Genomic DNA, 12990 nt, shown 5'->3' with positions numbered 1-12990 from the left:
TATATTATACCACACAGATCTAATATAAACATGTGATTTCTTTCCCAGACGTTTACCTTCACATAACTGTTTTTTTAACTTATATGTGTTTTTAACATGAACATGTGTGTATTTGACAGTTTAAGCGCAATAAGACATAAAAGAGAACTTAGTTTATTACTTGCGTGCAGTGTGACAGATGCTTTCTGTGCGAGTGCTTCGGATGTGTGTGCTCAGAAAACTGTATATCAGAAGTTTTAACTAATATGTTTTTTTAGCAGATTATCTGAGGAACAAGCTGCAAAGGCACAAGCTGTAAAGGCACAGTCCTATTCTGGAAAAGGGGGCGGGGAGCAGCAGCTCATTTGCATTTAAAGGGACATGTACAAAATCAGCATGCTTCTACTTCCACTCAAAATAAGCATTTTCAAAATGATACAATAAATGATCTGTGGGGTATTTTGAGCTGAAACTTCTCAGAAACATTCTGGGGACACCTGAGATTTATATTACATCTTGTAAAAAGAGACATAATAGGTCTCCCAGTGTTTCCCCTGCCATTATATTAGGGGGGCGGCCCTAATTTTATTTTCTCTATAGCGCCAGATCACAAGAGAAGTCATTTAAAGTTACCTTTCCTATAGAACAGGTCTATACCTTGTTCTTTTTTTAAACAAACTAAATAGCCTTATGTTATTTATCTTATTTACACGACGGCATGTTATTTCTGTCTCTACATTACATGGTCGCGCTCTCTGTATCGCGAACAGCGGAGTTCCGCCCCGATGCGCACGCACACACACACACACACACAAACAAATGTACGTGCACACACAAGTGAGCCCACTCCCACTCCTACTGGTATTTGTAAACATTAAGCCGCAAAACGACTATTTAAATAAGAATTCTGCGTGTCTCTGTGTTAATGTATGGCGCAGACGCATGGTTTTGTTTACTACTCATACAGAAGCGTGCGTGACGCTTCCGGTGATATTAACGTCTGCCGCCTCACTAAATGAGAACATAAACACATGAACAGCACATCCAAAACTGCTCTGAGAGTCACTTCATGAGCATTTGACCGTTTAATTTGAGTAAAACTATCCTCATATCATATACACACAGAAATGTAAAGGTATTCATGGCAACCCGTCAAAATAAAAGTTCGGTTTCACTTGAAGGCATTGAGGCAGAAATATATTACTATTGTTCAGTAGAATGTACTTAATAGACTACTACTACTACTAAAATTATTAAAACCTTATTTTTAAGGAATAATCATACAATATTTCTTCAGTTTTAATTGTAATATTAAATCCCCTTTATTTTCCAAAAAATAAGATTTGTTTAATTTTAATTAATTAAAAGATAAATTAAACGATTGTTTTATGCCTTAAAAATGTAAATACACAACAGAATTTCTGAGGGAAAAAAAACATAAGGCTACTGTAAGAATAAATGAAACTTGTTTTTATACTTTCAAATAATTAGACATGCTAAAACAGAATTTGGTGACAATAAAATATAAGGTTGGAATAAATAATACATTTCATTGGGCCCTAAACATGTAATTTTTGTTAAACTTTTAATAAATTGATGTTAAATTGTTTAAGTTTCATGATTTTAATTAATTAGACATGCTTTTTGATTAATAAAATTTTATTTAATTTGACCATTAAAAAGATGTCCAGAAACATTAAAACGGAAAAAAAAACGGAATTTTAGATTATGTTAAAAATCATGATAAAACATTATGAAATATAACAAATAATATATATAGCAAATAAATAAATAAGCAAACAAGCAAATACATACATAATATATAAATAAATAGGCAAATAAAGCAAAAATAATAAGCAATGCTGCAAATAAATAGTAAATATATACATTTGCAAATAAATAAAATAAATAAATAAAAAACAAACAAAAATAAAAATATAAACATTGGCTTTTTTTCCCCTGAGATCTTTTAGATCTAATCAAGTGTTAGTTTTAGAACAAATCCTCACCACCACCATGGCAATGGGAAAGTTGGGTCTGAGCTGGTAGTCACACCAGGGGCTGGAAGCTCCATAGCTGTCTTTGTAAATCCCCCGCTTATGAACCAACTCGGGATGCTTCTCATTGGGGTCATTTGGGTCATGGGACACATAGAACATCATCTCAAAATTCTGCTGGATTTTTCTGTCCCATTCTTCATAGGACATAGAGAGCTGTTTGCCTACAGGTATAACATAAATGTTTGTGATTAAGAGATTCTGTATTTGCACATTTGGAGTAAATTACAAATATTAGATTTGATCCAAAGCATAGGCAGATATCTTTAAAGGCAGCATCCTATGATTTGAAATGGAACCTTGATAAGTGATTTAAAATGCTCACAATCAATACACACATAAATGACTGGGATAAATTATAAATTATGAGCTCCATAAATTTTTTTTTTAAACTTTTCTGAATCAAATTAAATATAGTTGCCATTACTCTCAACTTGTGTGCCATCATTAATTAATTTTTTCACTGAACTTGTTGAATAACACATCTAAGAGGGAAACAGACTGCACATTGGGAGAGTGCCTGATGATGCCTTAAAATGCTGTGTAGAAAGGCTGATTGCTAAGTTTTGGAACAAACTTATGTTATGAGAACTAGTAAGGGCCATCTGAGCTCACCTTCTTTGTGTATGGCCACACTATTGTAAGGAAAGAGCCCTTGTTTATGTAGCGCTACCAGCCAACGCAATGTAGATTTGCACAGACCCACTATTTCCACCGCTGATCCATCTCTGCATTAGGAACACAAGAGACATATTGAATGATGGCAACAGACATAGAGAGTGAGACAGAGAAAAGAGATCCACTTATAAATGGCAACTTATAAATAGAATATATTTGGCTTTAAGAGATTTCAACACATGCCTGGGTGTAGCTGGTATCCCTTTGTTGCGGGCCCTCTCGCTTTCTCCCATTTTGTCCATCCAGGTCCCACAGTTGAACCGATTTCCACCATACACAAAGCCAGTGTCGGGGTTCACCTTGGCCACAATGTTGAAGCCTGAGAATGTTTAGAATACAATAGATTCAACATTTTCTCAAAAGAATCTTGAAAAAAGTACCAGAAATATTTTTAAAAAGGGTTTACCTTCGTCTTTCATGTTGTTGTCAATCTGTGGTCCGGCGTTCCTCTCTCTGAACTCTATACCCTGCATGTGGCGCACCATGGCCTCATGAATGACCTCATACAGCAGCTGATCCTGTGGCATCACCAAAACAAAACAATACAGGTGACATCTGGGTAACAGTGAAACCAAAATTTGCATTCACAATTCATTATATAGTCTATTACAACTACGATTAGGCGTAGACCAATTATCAGCCTGGCCGAATATTGGCGCTGATATTAAGCATTTTTCTGGTTATAGGTAATGGTTATTTTCAAAACCGATTTGCTGATAAAATAATTTAAAAGCATTTAAAGAAAGTTTTTGTCAGAGACCTTGTTATTCTTAATTTTGACATCAATTTAAATTTTTACACCAGACATACAGTATGTATCATTTCAAAATATTGATTATCGGTCTACTTGATCTGTAATAATCGGTATAGGTCCTGAAAAACATATTGGTTGACCCCTACTGTAACTACAATTGAATATTATTTTTTTAAAGAAATGAATACTTTTAACATTATGAATGTTTTTACTATTCAAATTAAAATCAATGTTGTTCTTTGTAACTTTGGTGGTGTGCTCACCACAGTGCCAGCTGTCAGAGGTTTGGAGTCATCTGTGGGATACATCCTGGACACAGGGCATTGGAGGATGTCAGTACCGTTGGGTACCATAGTACAGTAGTCCTGAATGCACTGCAGCCACCACCATACTGCGTCACGGCAATTAAAACGGGCCCCTACACCCTCTCCCAGCAGGTTAGGAATAAATCCATGTCTCATTGTGCAAGCAAAGGACAGGATGATGTTCCTGTAAAGCAGGATGAAGAGGAAAGAAAATAACTGAGAGGGAGAAATCTCATCTCATCTCTAGAGACTCAAGAATAAAATGATTTGATCTGTTTCTCAAATCTAAGGTCATCCATAGAGGGGGTAAATGAATCAGGTGTGCCCCCCTGTCAACCAGCTTGGCTCCCCCTTTGGCCCCCCTAAATTTGGAATCATATCACACCAAACAATTTTGGGTGAAATGCGCAGTTTGTCCTGTAAACTATATAAAAAGTTAAATTCAAATCTGCGTTCGCTGGCTGGCACAGAGCCAGAGACACACATTTTTAAAGCACTGCGCATTATAACCAATCACATACGATTCTGTTGAGCTTATGAATGCAAGGACCAATCAGAGGCGTTCAGATGAGTCATTCCCGAAGCGCCGCTATTTCGTCACCGCGTGCGCTCGCTGACTGAATTCTCTCCTCAGAACCAACAAAGTGTGTACGAATGTAAGTAAGATATTAATTTCACAGTGTAAACAGCTTTAGAGGTTATTATGGGAGTTTTTGAGAGTGCTTGAACTCGCTGGACTGAAGTGAAAAAGTTCTTTGGTAATGTAAACCTTCTTTGCTCTTTTTGTACAATGAAAGTGTTATGGACTAATTAGTAACTTACAATGTTTTTATTAAATCCACATAAAAGACAAAGTCAGTCGTATTATATGTTTATGGTATGACACTCATTTTATGGTATGACATCTGGTACTTAAGTAAAAAGACAGAGTTAATATTACACTATTAGGCTACTTTGCCTATCGCCCATATAGATCAACTAACATAATCTTTAAAGGTGCAAAATGCATTTACTTACACATATTTGAGAATCGAGATATTTTGGGAATATTTTGAATAAAAAAATAATACATAAGCCTATATCAGTTATACAGTGGTATTGTGGCTGCTGTGTGTCATATGACAAGCATGAGAAGCAATGTCAAACTGAGAAGTGGCTAAGGATTCTTACGCATTCTTGGGCTCAGTTAATTGAGTACCTTGCCTCCACGTGACGACCTGTGACCAGCATTAGACCTCGCAGGGCGATGAATGTGTCCCTTCCCCAACAACGGAAGATTCCAGCGGAGAAATGAGGAAGGCCTGTGGAATGAAGAAATCATCAAGACCAAGAACAATAACAGATCATTGTACCACGTCACTGTTAAGTTTAATCCTACAATCCTGTGTTAGCAGCCCAGATACTTTCGCTACTCGGCAAGCAACACTTAACAATTCATATCCTCTGGCAATTTGTGGAACTTCATTCTGACATATTTAGGGTTTTCTGTGGGTTACTCTGGAGTCACCTGCAGCCATGGAAACACAGCACTGCTCCTTCTGCTTTGTGATCTCATTGACACGGTAAGGCACATCATTCAGGGCTGGTGAGAGAGGTGGAAGAGCTGGAAAACGTCCAACAGCACACATTTGGACCGATCCAAGAGCCAACAGCTTCACAAAAGATGAGCCATTCTGCACAAAACTAACAGACACACACACACACACACACACACACACACACACAATAAGGGTAATCTTATAACAGCCCACAGAAACCTCTAGAATTATAGAAACTTGAGCATACTTTCAATCATGACAACTCTTAAAATAGATTTGAACAGAATTTTATTAAAAAAAAAAAACAGAGTGTTGGCAGGATTAACCTTGGCGGACTTGGATATGCTATGCTGCTGGCATGAGTGAAGGTTTACTGCTGAAACATGCTAATAATTACAGGGATTAGGATTTGTACTGCTTCTGCAAATTAAAGGAGATAGAACCCAGTAGCAGATATAGGCTGGTGGTGCTGGGGAGGAGGAGGGCTAAAGAAAATTCACATGGCACACAGTACCTAGCAGTGTTGGGTTACTGTAATTAAATTACTTATCCACTGAAAAAGTAAAGAAAGGGATTACTGCTCATTTTTTGGTAATTTAATTACAGTTACTTATAAAGTACTTGCGTTACATACAGTAAATAATTTCAACAGTTCTAAAATCAATATTGAATTTGAAATATAAATTTACCATCTAAAGATAAAATTGAATGCAGCGTCTTTAACCCTCTGTGAGCCAGCGCGTTCACTTTCAGTTTTTCCTGATTCACAGAGAAACCTTAAATACTCACATACTGATAAGACTAAAATCAATCGAATCTAAACAGGGCCTACTTTTATTTGTGCACACTGACAATAACAACAAAACATTGTGCTTTTGCAAAATAAACAAAACAAACAGGGTGCACTTTCTGCCATCTAGGTCTCCGTGAGCAACTTTCTATGCAACACAAACTCAGAGAATATTTGACACAGAGACATGAGAAATATGTCTATAGAAAGCTTGTGTGTCTACTTTTAAATGAACAAATTCAAGTCGAAAACGAATATTCTCTGATTATGTAATCCGTATGAAACTAAGGGTGAATCCCATTTCTCTGTCTTACCCCTTCCCCTTCCCCCTTCCCCCTTCCCCTTAGTTTTGCGCATTCACGTGAGAGTAAGGGCTATCCCAATTCTCGTTTTGATCGAGAGGTAGGGCTAAGGGGAAGGGGTAGACACCCCTTAAAACCAAGCATTTTCGCGAGCTTACTTGAAACCGAGGGGTACCCAGAACACACTGCGCAACCGGCAACAATCAAGTATTTTCGGCTTAAATAATTAATTTATTTAAAAATTACGACAGTCTTGTTTTGTTCTCTAGACAGTCCTGTACATGTATATTTGCAACCATGTTCTTAATTGAAACGTTTTAAAAAAATCGCTAGTTTGCGACACTAACGTTACATTGCTGATTTGCACAACAGTCCCGCAGACTAGCCTTGAATGAACTCCATGTATGTCTACAGTTTTAACAAGTTTGTAAAACGATCCAAAGTTCATGATCAACACTTGTCGGCTCTGATGACGTAGCAGCCAGCTAGCGACGGTGTATGATGATGTAACCGTAACCAAGTGGTGTCTCATTTCATAGGGGTATGTTTTCACCCCTAGCGCTTACCACTCGGTTTCGAGGGACAAGGGCTAGGGGTAAGACGTAGGGGAAGGGGTAAGACAGAGAAATGGGATTCACCCTAAAGCTAGGTACACAGTCTTTCCCTATCTGAGCTTGAAGTGTCTAATTTTAAATGAACGAATTCAAATCGAAAATGAATATTCTCTGATTATGTAATCTGTATGAAAGCGAGGTACAATCTTTCCCGTATCTGAAAGCTTGAAGTGTCTATTTTTAAATTGAACGAATTCAAATCGAAAATGAATATTCCCTGATTATGTAATCCGTATGAAACTAGAGCGAGGTACAGTCTCTCCTGTATCTGAGCTCATTATATGCAGTCACCTGCACGCAAACACCCTCATCTAGATACAAAAAAAAAAAAAAAACATCAAGATTCGTCTAATTTTCATTGTTTTTGAAAGAAGTCCTGCTATGAGGAATTTACCTCAGAAGAACAGTCCGATCTGACACGGCTTTATTCAGCAGAGAAGATCATTTATGTAATATATTCTTACCTACTTTAGTTAACGTGTTATTTTTACAGATTTTACTAGTTGGGCTTTTCCTGAACATCTTGCCAAACTGAAATGTATTGTTTAACTTTTCTTAACCTTTTTGTTATTCAGAGTATTTCTATTTGTTAACCAAAGAAGGTTACATTTTTTATAAAAATGTTTAAGTGTTACAGTTGTTTTAAAGCTAAAAGGCTAAACTATTCTATGTTTGACTCAAATTGAAAGAATAAAGAGTTTAACTTCTATTAAGGTTTATAGAGATTTTAAGATGTAGCCTAATTAGCAATTTGAATAATTAAGTTACTTATTGAGTAACTAAGTTACTTTTCAGACAGAGTAATTCAGTAAAGTAATTTAAATACAATATTGTTGATGTAATTAGTAATAGTAATTAATTTAACACTGGTAACACTTACCCAACACTGGTACTGAGATGGACCAGGTTCAAAGTAAATAAAAAGTTTGCTACATAACAGATTAATTGGCTGTGCCGACTTGTGAGAACCAATTATCTACTCAAAAGAGAAAATAACTTTTTTTTGAGGATGGATTTATAGTAATAATCATGAGGGGCTTTTGCACCACGTAGTTCTAGGAACTTAGTTCTAGGAACTAGCCAGCAGGGTGATTTCTAGAGAAACAATTTCTGCCTCAGGCTGTTTTCCTGGTTGCATTTTCACTGGCAGCAGGAACTCTGTGGCGGCCGACAGCGGCATCTTTATTTGTGGCATTTAAAAACGTCAACAACCAGTGAATGGAGGACGTTGTGATCGGAGCAGTTTTTGTTGTGTGTCATGGGTTTCGTGATAACGGAGATGGAATGTAAACGCACAATTTACATGATTGAAATAGCAAAAATTTGGGTTGAGAAAACCTTGAAAATAACTGCCATTATCGCTGTTTTCCATGTTTGTGAAGTAAATATGTTTACAAGGCTTTTTAAAAATGCCGGGTAGCCAGTGTTTCGTATGAGTTTGGCCAAACAGCATACACTTACATCACTGGTAGTTCCTATAGAACCGTTTTAGCCCTACTCTGAGGAGCTAATTTAGTTCCTCCAAACAGAGTTCCTAGAACTAAAATCATTCCTAGTTCCTGTGGTGCGAACATGCCAAAAACATGTACTTTTGCCAACAGTTCTAGGAACTATGAAAAGGTTCTTCTGGTGCGAATGCCCCTGTAGAACCCCAAAAAAGTTGATGACAGTATAGGACATAATAAACACAAACACCAGCATGATATTTCTCAGTCCTCTTGAGACACTGACCTTGACATCTGTTTGAAGGTCACATCAAGTGCAGTAGTGTAGGCCCCAACCAGGATGGCATCAAAGTAACAGGGGATGAGGTAGCGAGGGATGTGCTTCAGGTACCCAAACAAAGCCTGTAACCACTGACCCACCTAAGAACACATTAGTGACAAATTTAACTACTGGAGCAGCAAATGGTAACTCTGGATCTTTCCACTAGGGTTGGGCGATATCTACAAAATGGGCATCGGACAACATCGCGATGGATGATGACATCGGAGGGCGGGGGCGGGGGGTGTAGTTAGGGGGTGTGCCCGAGGAGTAAATCTGTATTCAGAACGGCAAGGAAAACAAATAATGATTGCCAACGGTTGCCTGTTTCATTACAGTACATAAAATTTCACTTACCACATAAACAGACAGAGTAAGGAGAGATGACTGAAGCTTGTCGCACACTGGACGAGAAGAGCAGTGCCACGTCTTTAAAATTCGAACACATTCTATGAGCGTACGCACACCGGCGGCGCTATTTGGTGTCTGTTTGCAGCGCTTAGCAACGATTCAAAACAATGTAAAGACGTGGCACTGAGCTTCTCGTCCAGTGTGTGACCAGCTTTAGACGATGGTGAATGATTTGACAAACATCTAATCTTGTAAAATGTGTGGTAAGTACTGCCGCTCCATAGTATAAACAGAGTACGTGCGATCGTGAATCTCGAAAGTGAAACTAAAAAGCACTTGTGCAAAAAGCAGTTTCAGTGCCAGGCATAACTGCGGCTCCCTGATGCCCACAATTTAGGCTATATACAGTATAATTACCCAATGATATAACTACGAGAGAAAGTACGCTACTGAAATATATATTTTCCTCCCATCTCGTATTTATTCCCTTTTGGGGTCCCCGTAGTACACGTCATTTTCTTTCCGAACACGGTATGCGGGGGGTATGGGGGGTGGAATCACAATGGAATCACGATGCTGGCTCAACATCGTGATGTCTATAAGCCATCGGCAATGGACGATGACATCGTCTATCGGCCCAACCCTACTTTCCACAAAGTTTAACCACAGCTAACACCCTGAGATTATCAGCTACATACAGTATTTATTTTGATCGCTTGACTCATTTACCTTGGTTAGTGTGCCACCGCATGATATCAGTCTATTGCTCACATAGTCAATCATCCAATCCCCTTGCCTTAGGTTGTCACAGAACGGGTGGCCAAGATCATTTTTGGGTCGAATGTCTGCCATCACTGACAACAGACCTGTGAGAATGAAATGACAACATTTTTTGCCAGTTATTATGATTTCTTAAAGACACCTAATTGCACAAAATACAAACCTAATGTATATTGTCATATGAAAAATGCAAGTTTCATCTGTACCTTGCAGACCACCGTATTTGAGTGGCTTCCAGCCAGGGATGTTGTAGCAGCCCCCTCCATTTTCCTTCTCCTCTTCATCACAGCGAAACAGAAGAATGTTCATATCAGCTAGAGTCATCTTAGACATAATCCTGGTGTGGAGAAGAAACACGAAAAAGCATCTTCAGAACTCATAAGTCTTCAGTTCTCTGTATACACAGAGAAAATCTACAGTATATAGAAGATGAAGACTATAAGGCTGCAGTAGCTCTTAAGCACAACAACAAAAGGATCAGAATGTCCATTAACTTTAGTGGAAATGCACCATGATGGTGGAAAGCGTAAATGTGGATGAAATGAACTCACTGTGTCAGTGGACTCTTCAGTATGTCGGGTATGTTTTGATCAGGCAGACTTCCTGCTTTATACAGTGGATTGAACTGAATGAGATGGTGCCTTAACACACCAACCAGCTCCTGAGATTTGGGGTCCAGACTCACCCTGAAAAAGAAAAACACTTCACCTATTAAACTTATATATATAAAAAAAAAAACACTACTGTTCATCATTTTGTGGTTAGTGCAATTTTTAAAAAAGATATTTATACTTTCAGTCAGAAAAGACACATAAAATTGATCACATATGACAGTAAAGTATTCTATTACAAAAATTCTATTACATTATAACAAAATTTTCTATTTCAAATGCCAAATGCTGCTCGAAGTGAATATGCGCTATATGTCGGTGTGCTGCACATGAGGCTATTGGCACTGACAAAATATTTCCCTATTTCAACAAAAATATTAAGCAGGATTCAACATTGATAATAAGAAATATTTATTAAACACCAGATCAACATATTAAAATAAATTTTGGAAGACTCATGTGACACTGAAGACTGGAATAATGACTTCTGAAAATTCAGCTTTGCCAGAATAAATGACATTTTAGAATGTATACAAATAGAGTTATTTTAAACTGTAATAATATTTAACAATAGTATTGTTTTTACTGTTTTGGTCAAATAAATACAGCCTTGGGGAGCATAAGAAACTTCTTTAAAAAATATCTTACCAACACCACACTTTTCAAAACACTTTCAATTGTTTGTTGTTGACGTCAAAGATTGTGTATCCAATTAAAATCTATTTAAGCAAGGCAACTATCCAATAGTATTTAATGTCAATCCCTGTGTAAAAAAGTCAGTTGTCCTCTTTAGCCTATTACTTGTTTAATTTGTATATTGTCAGGCCTATTCAGTTCCTGTTAATGTACAGTAAACACATTTCAAATTTAAGTTTTAATGACATTTTTGTTGCTTTTTGTAGAAACTTTAGTCCAATGTTGGATAACGTCTTCATTGCAAAATCTAGGTAAAATCCTGATTCAGTTCAGGGAGAGTAAATGCTTTTGAAGTCTGACCTGAAAGCAATAACGCTTCCAGGCGTCAGCTTCTCAAACACGATCTCCTGCACATATTCACTGCGCCCTCGAGACGTCACCCCAGCCTGCTGCACCACCTTACTGTCCTTCAGCTGAGAAAAGACAGAGACGCAAACAAAGGAACCTCTAAAACCAAAAGATAAGATTGACTCATGCAGTGTTGACAGTACGGGCAATCAAAAGGCCATTGCAAGTCCGGGCGGAAGACATTTACAACCAGGCAGGAAAGGGGAGGTTTACCAAAACAAGTTGTTGAGATGAAACCAGAGCTCTTTGGTGTTTAAACTGCAGGGTAGGGGTTGAGCTTTGCTGTTTTGTGAATGAGTGTTCTCAGCAGAGGCCATTGTGTTGGCTTAAGACACTTATAATTAGAGCGATCTCACAGCACTCAGGTTACCTGGATGTGCTCTTTAATCTCCACCGTGTACCCAGGTATGCCATTAATGCTCCTCTCATCTTTTTTGTAGGAGCCCACCTGCCTCTCAATGGTACGCGCCTCCAGCACCACCTCCTCTATCTTACCTGTGAGATTTCAGAAAGATTTTAGGTTTTGGCTTCCAGTTAAAAGTCCAAGGACACATTATCGAGACAGAATAATACCAGATGCCAGAACAGAATCTCAATGAGGGCAAGCGAGAGAGGAAATCTCATCCAGTTAAACATAAAGAAGGTTCAGACTCTCTGATAAGAAGCAGCAAATTTTTGACACACCTGGGATGCACATCGGTGGAACCTCGTCTGTGTAGCGATGGTGTTTGGGGTTTTTGAAAGCAGTGCGGCACACAGCCACCACTGACTGGTGCGTACTGGGACAATGCCGGGTGACTGCCACAACGTCCTCATCCACTTGGTCTACAAACACCTAAGAAAACACCCAAAGAAATATTGATAAAGCTTGTGAAAGGTTAGTTTTGAATATTAGTTTTATTTTAATTTTAAAGGGATAGTTCACCCAAAAATGAAATTTCTGTCCTTAATTACTTACCCTCATTGCATTCCAAACCTGCAAGACCTTCATTCATCTTCGGAACACAAATTAAGATGTTTTAATGAAATCTGAGAGCTTTCTGACCCCGCACAGCAACACAGCTACTACATTCAAGGCCCAGAAAGGTAGTAAGGACATTGTTAAAATTTGACATCAGTGTTTGATTATGTTATGTTATAAGACTACGTTTTCTGTGCAAAGAAAACAAAAATAATGACTGTATTCAACAATTTCTTCTCTTCTGTGTCAATTTTCGATGCATGTTTAAGAGAGTAACAGGACATCTGCGTGTCTTTACTACCTTTCTGGGCCTTGAACATGGTAGTTGTGCTGCTGTCTATGCAGCTGCAGAAAGCTCCCGGATTTCATCAAAAATGACTTAATTTGTGTTCCAAAGATGATTGAAGGTCTTACGGGTTTGGAACGACGTAAGGGTGAGTAATTAAAGTAAACATTTTCATT

The 12990-nt window shown here is 38.0% G+C and overlaps 1 protein-coding gene across 3 annotated transcripts in view; it reads right to left on the bottom strand.

Moving 5' to 3' along the window:
• agla (amylo-alpha-1, 6-glucosidase, 4-alpha-glucanotransferase a) overlaps positions 1-12990 on the bottom strand; it is a 35717-nt gene that overhangs the window by 4061 nt on the left and 18666 nt on the right. For all 3 annotated transcript variants that reach the window (XM_058763246.1, XM_058763228.1, XM_058763237.1), the window contains exons 17-30: positions 12252-12402; positions 11938-12062; positions 11520-11632; positions 10464-10598; positions 10119-10249; positions 9862-9998; positions 8749-8882; positions 5281-5456; positions 4972-5074; positions 3732-3957; positions 3121-3232; positions 2898-3033; positions 2652-2764; positions 1989-2200 (exon numbers count right to left, since the gene is read on the bottom strand). In XM_058763246.1, the coding sequence (XP_058619229.1) occupies positions 1989-2200; positions 2652-2764; positions 2898-3033; positions 3121-3232; positions 3732-3957; positions 4972-5074; positions 5281-5456; positions 8749-8882; positions 9862-9998; positions 10119-10249; positions 10464-10598; positions 11520-11632; positions 11938-12062; positions 12252-12402 (2004 nt within the window). The remainder of the gene's footprint in view (positions 1-1988; positions 2201-2651; positions 2765-2897; positions 3034-3120; positions 3233-3731; positions 3958-4971; positions 5075-5280; positions 5457-8748; positions 8883-9861; positions 9999-10118; positions 10250-10463; positions 10599-11519; positions 11633-11937; positions 12063-12251; positions 12403-12990) is intronic.

The sequence above is a fragment of the Onychostoma macrolepis genome, chromosome 02, assembly GCF_012432095.1.
Source record: "Onychostoma macrolepis isolate SWU-2019 chromosome 02, ASM1243209v1, whole genome shotgun sequence".
Taxonomy (NCBI): Eukaryota; Metazoa; Chordata; class Actinopteri; order Cypriniformes; family Cyprinidae; genus Onychostoma; species Onychostoma macrolepis.
Note: the sequence above shows the minus strand (reverse complement) of the source record. Positions and strands in the feature narration are given on the sequence as shown.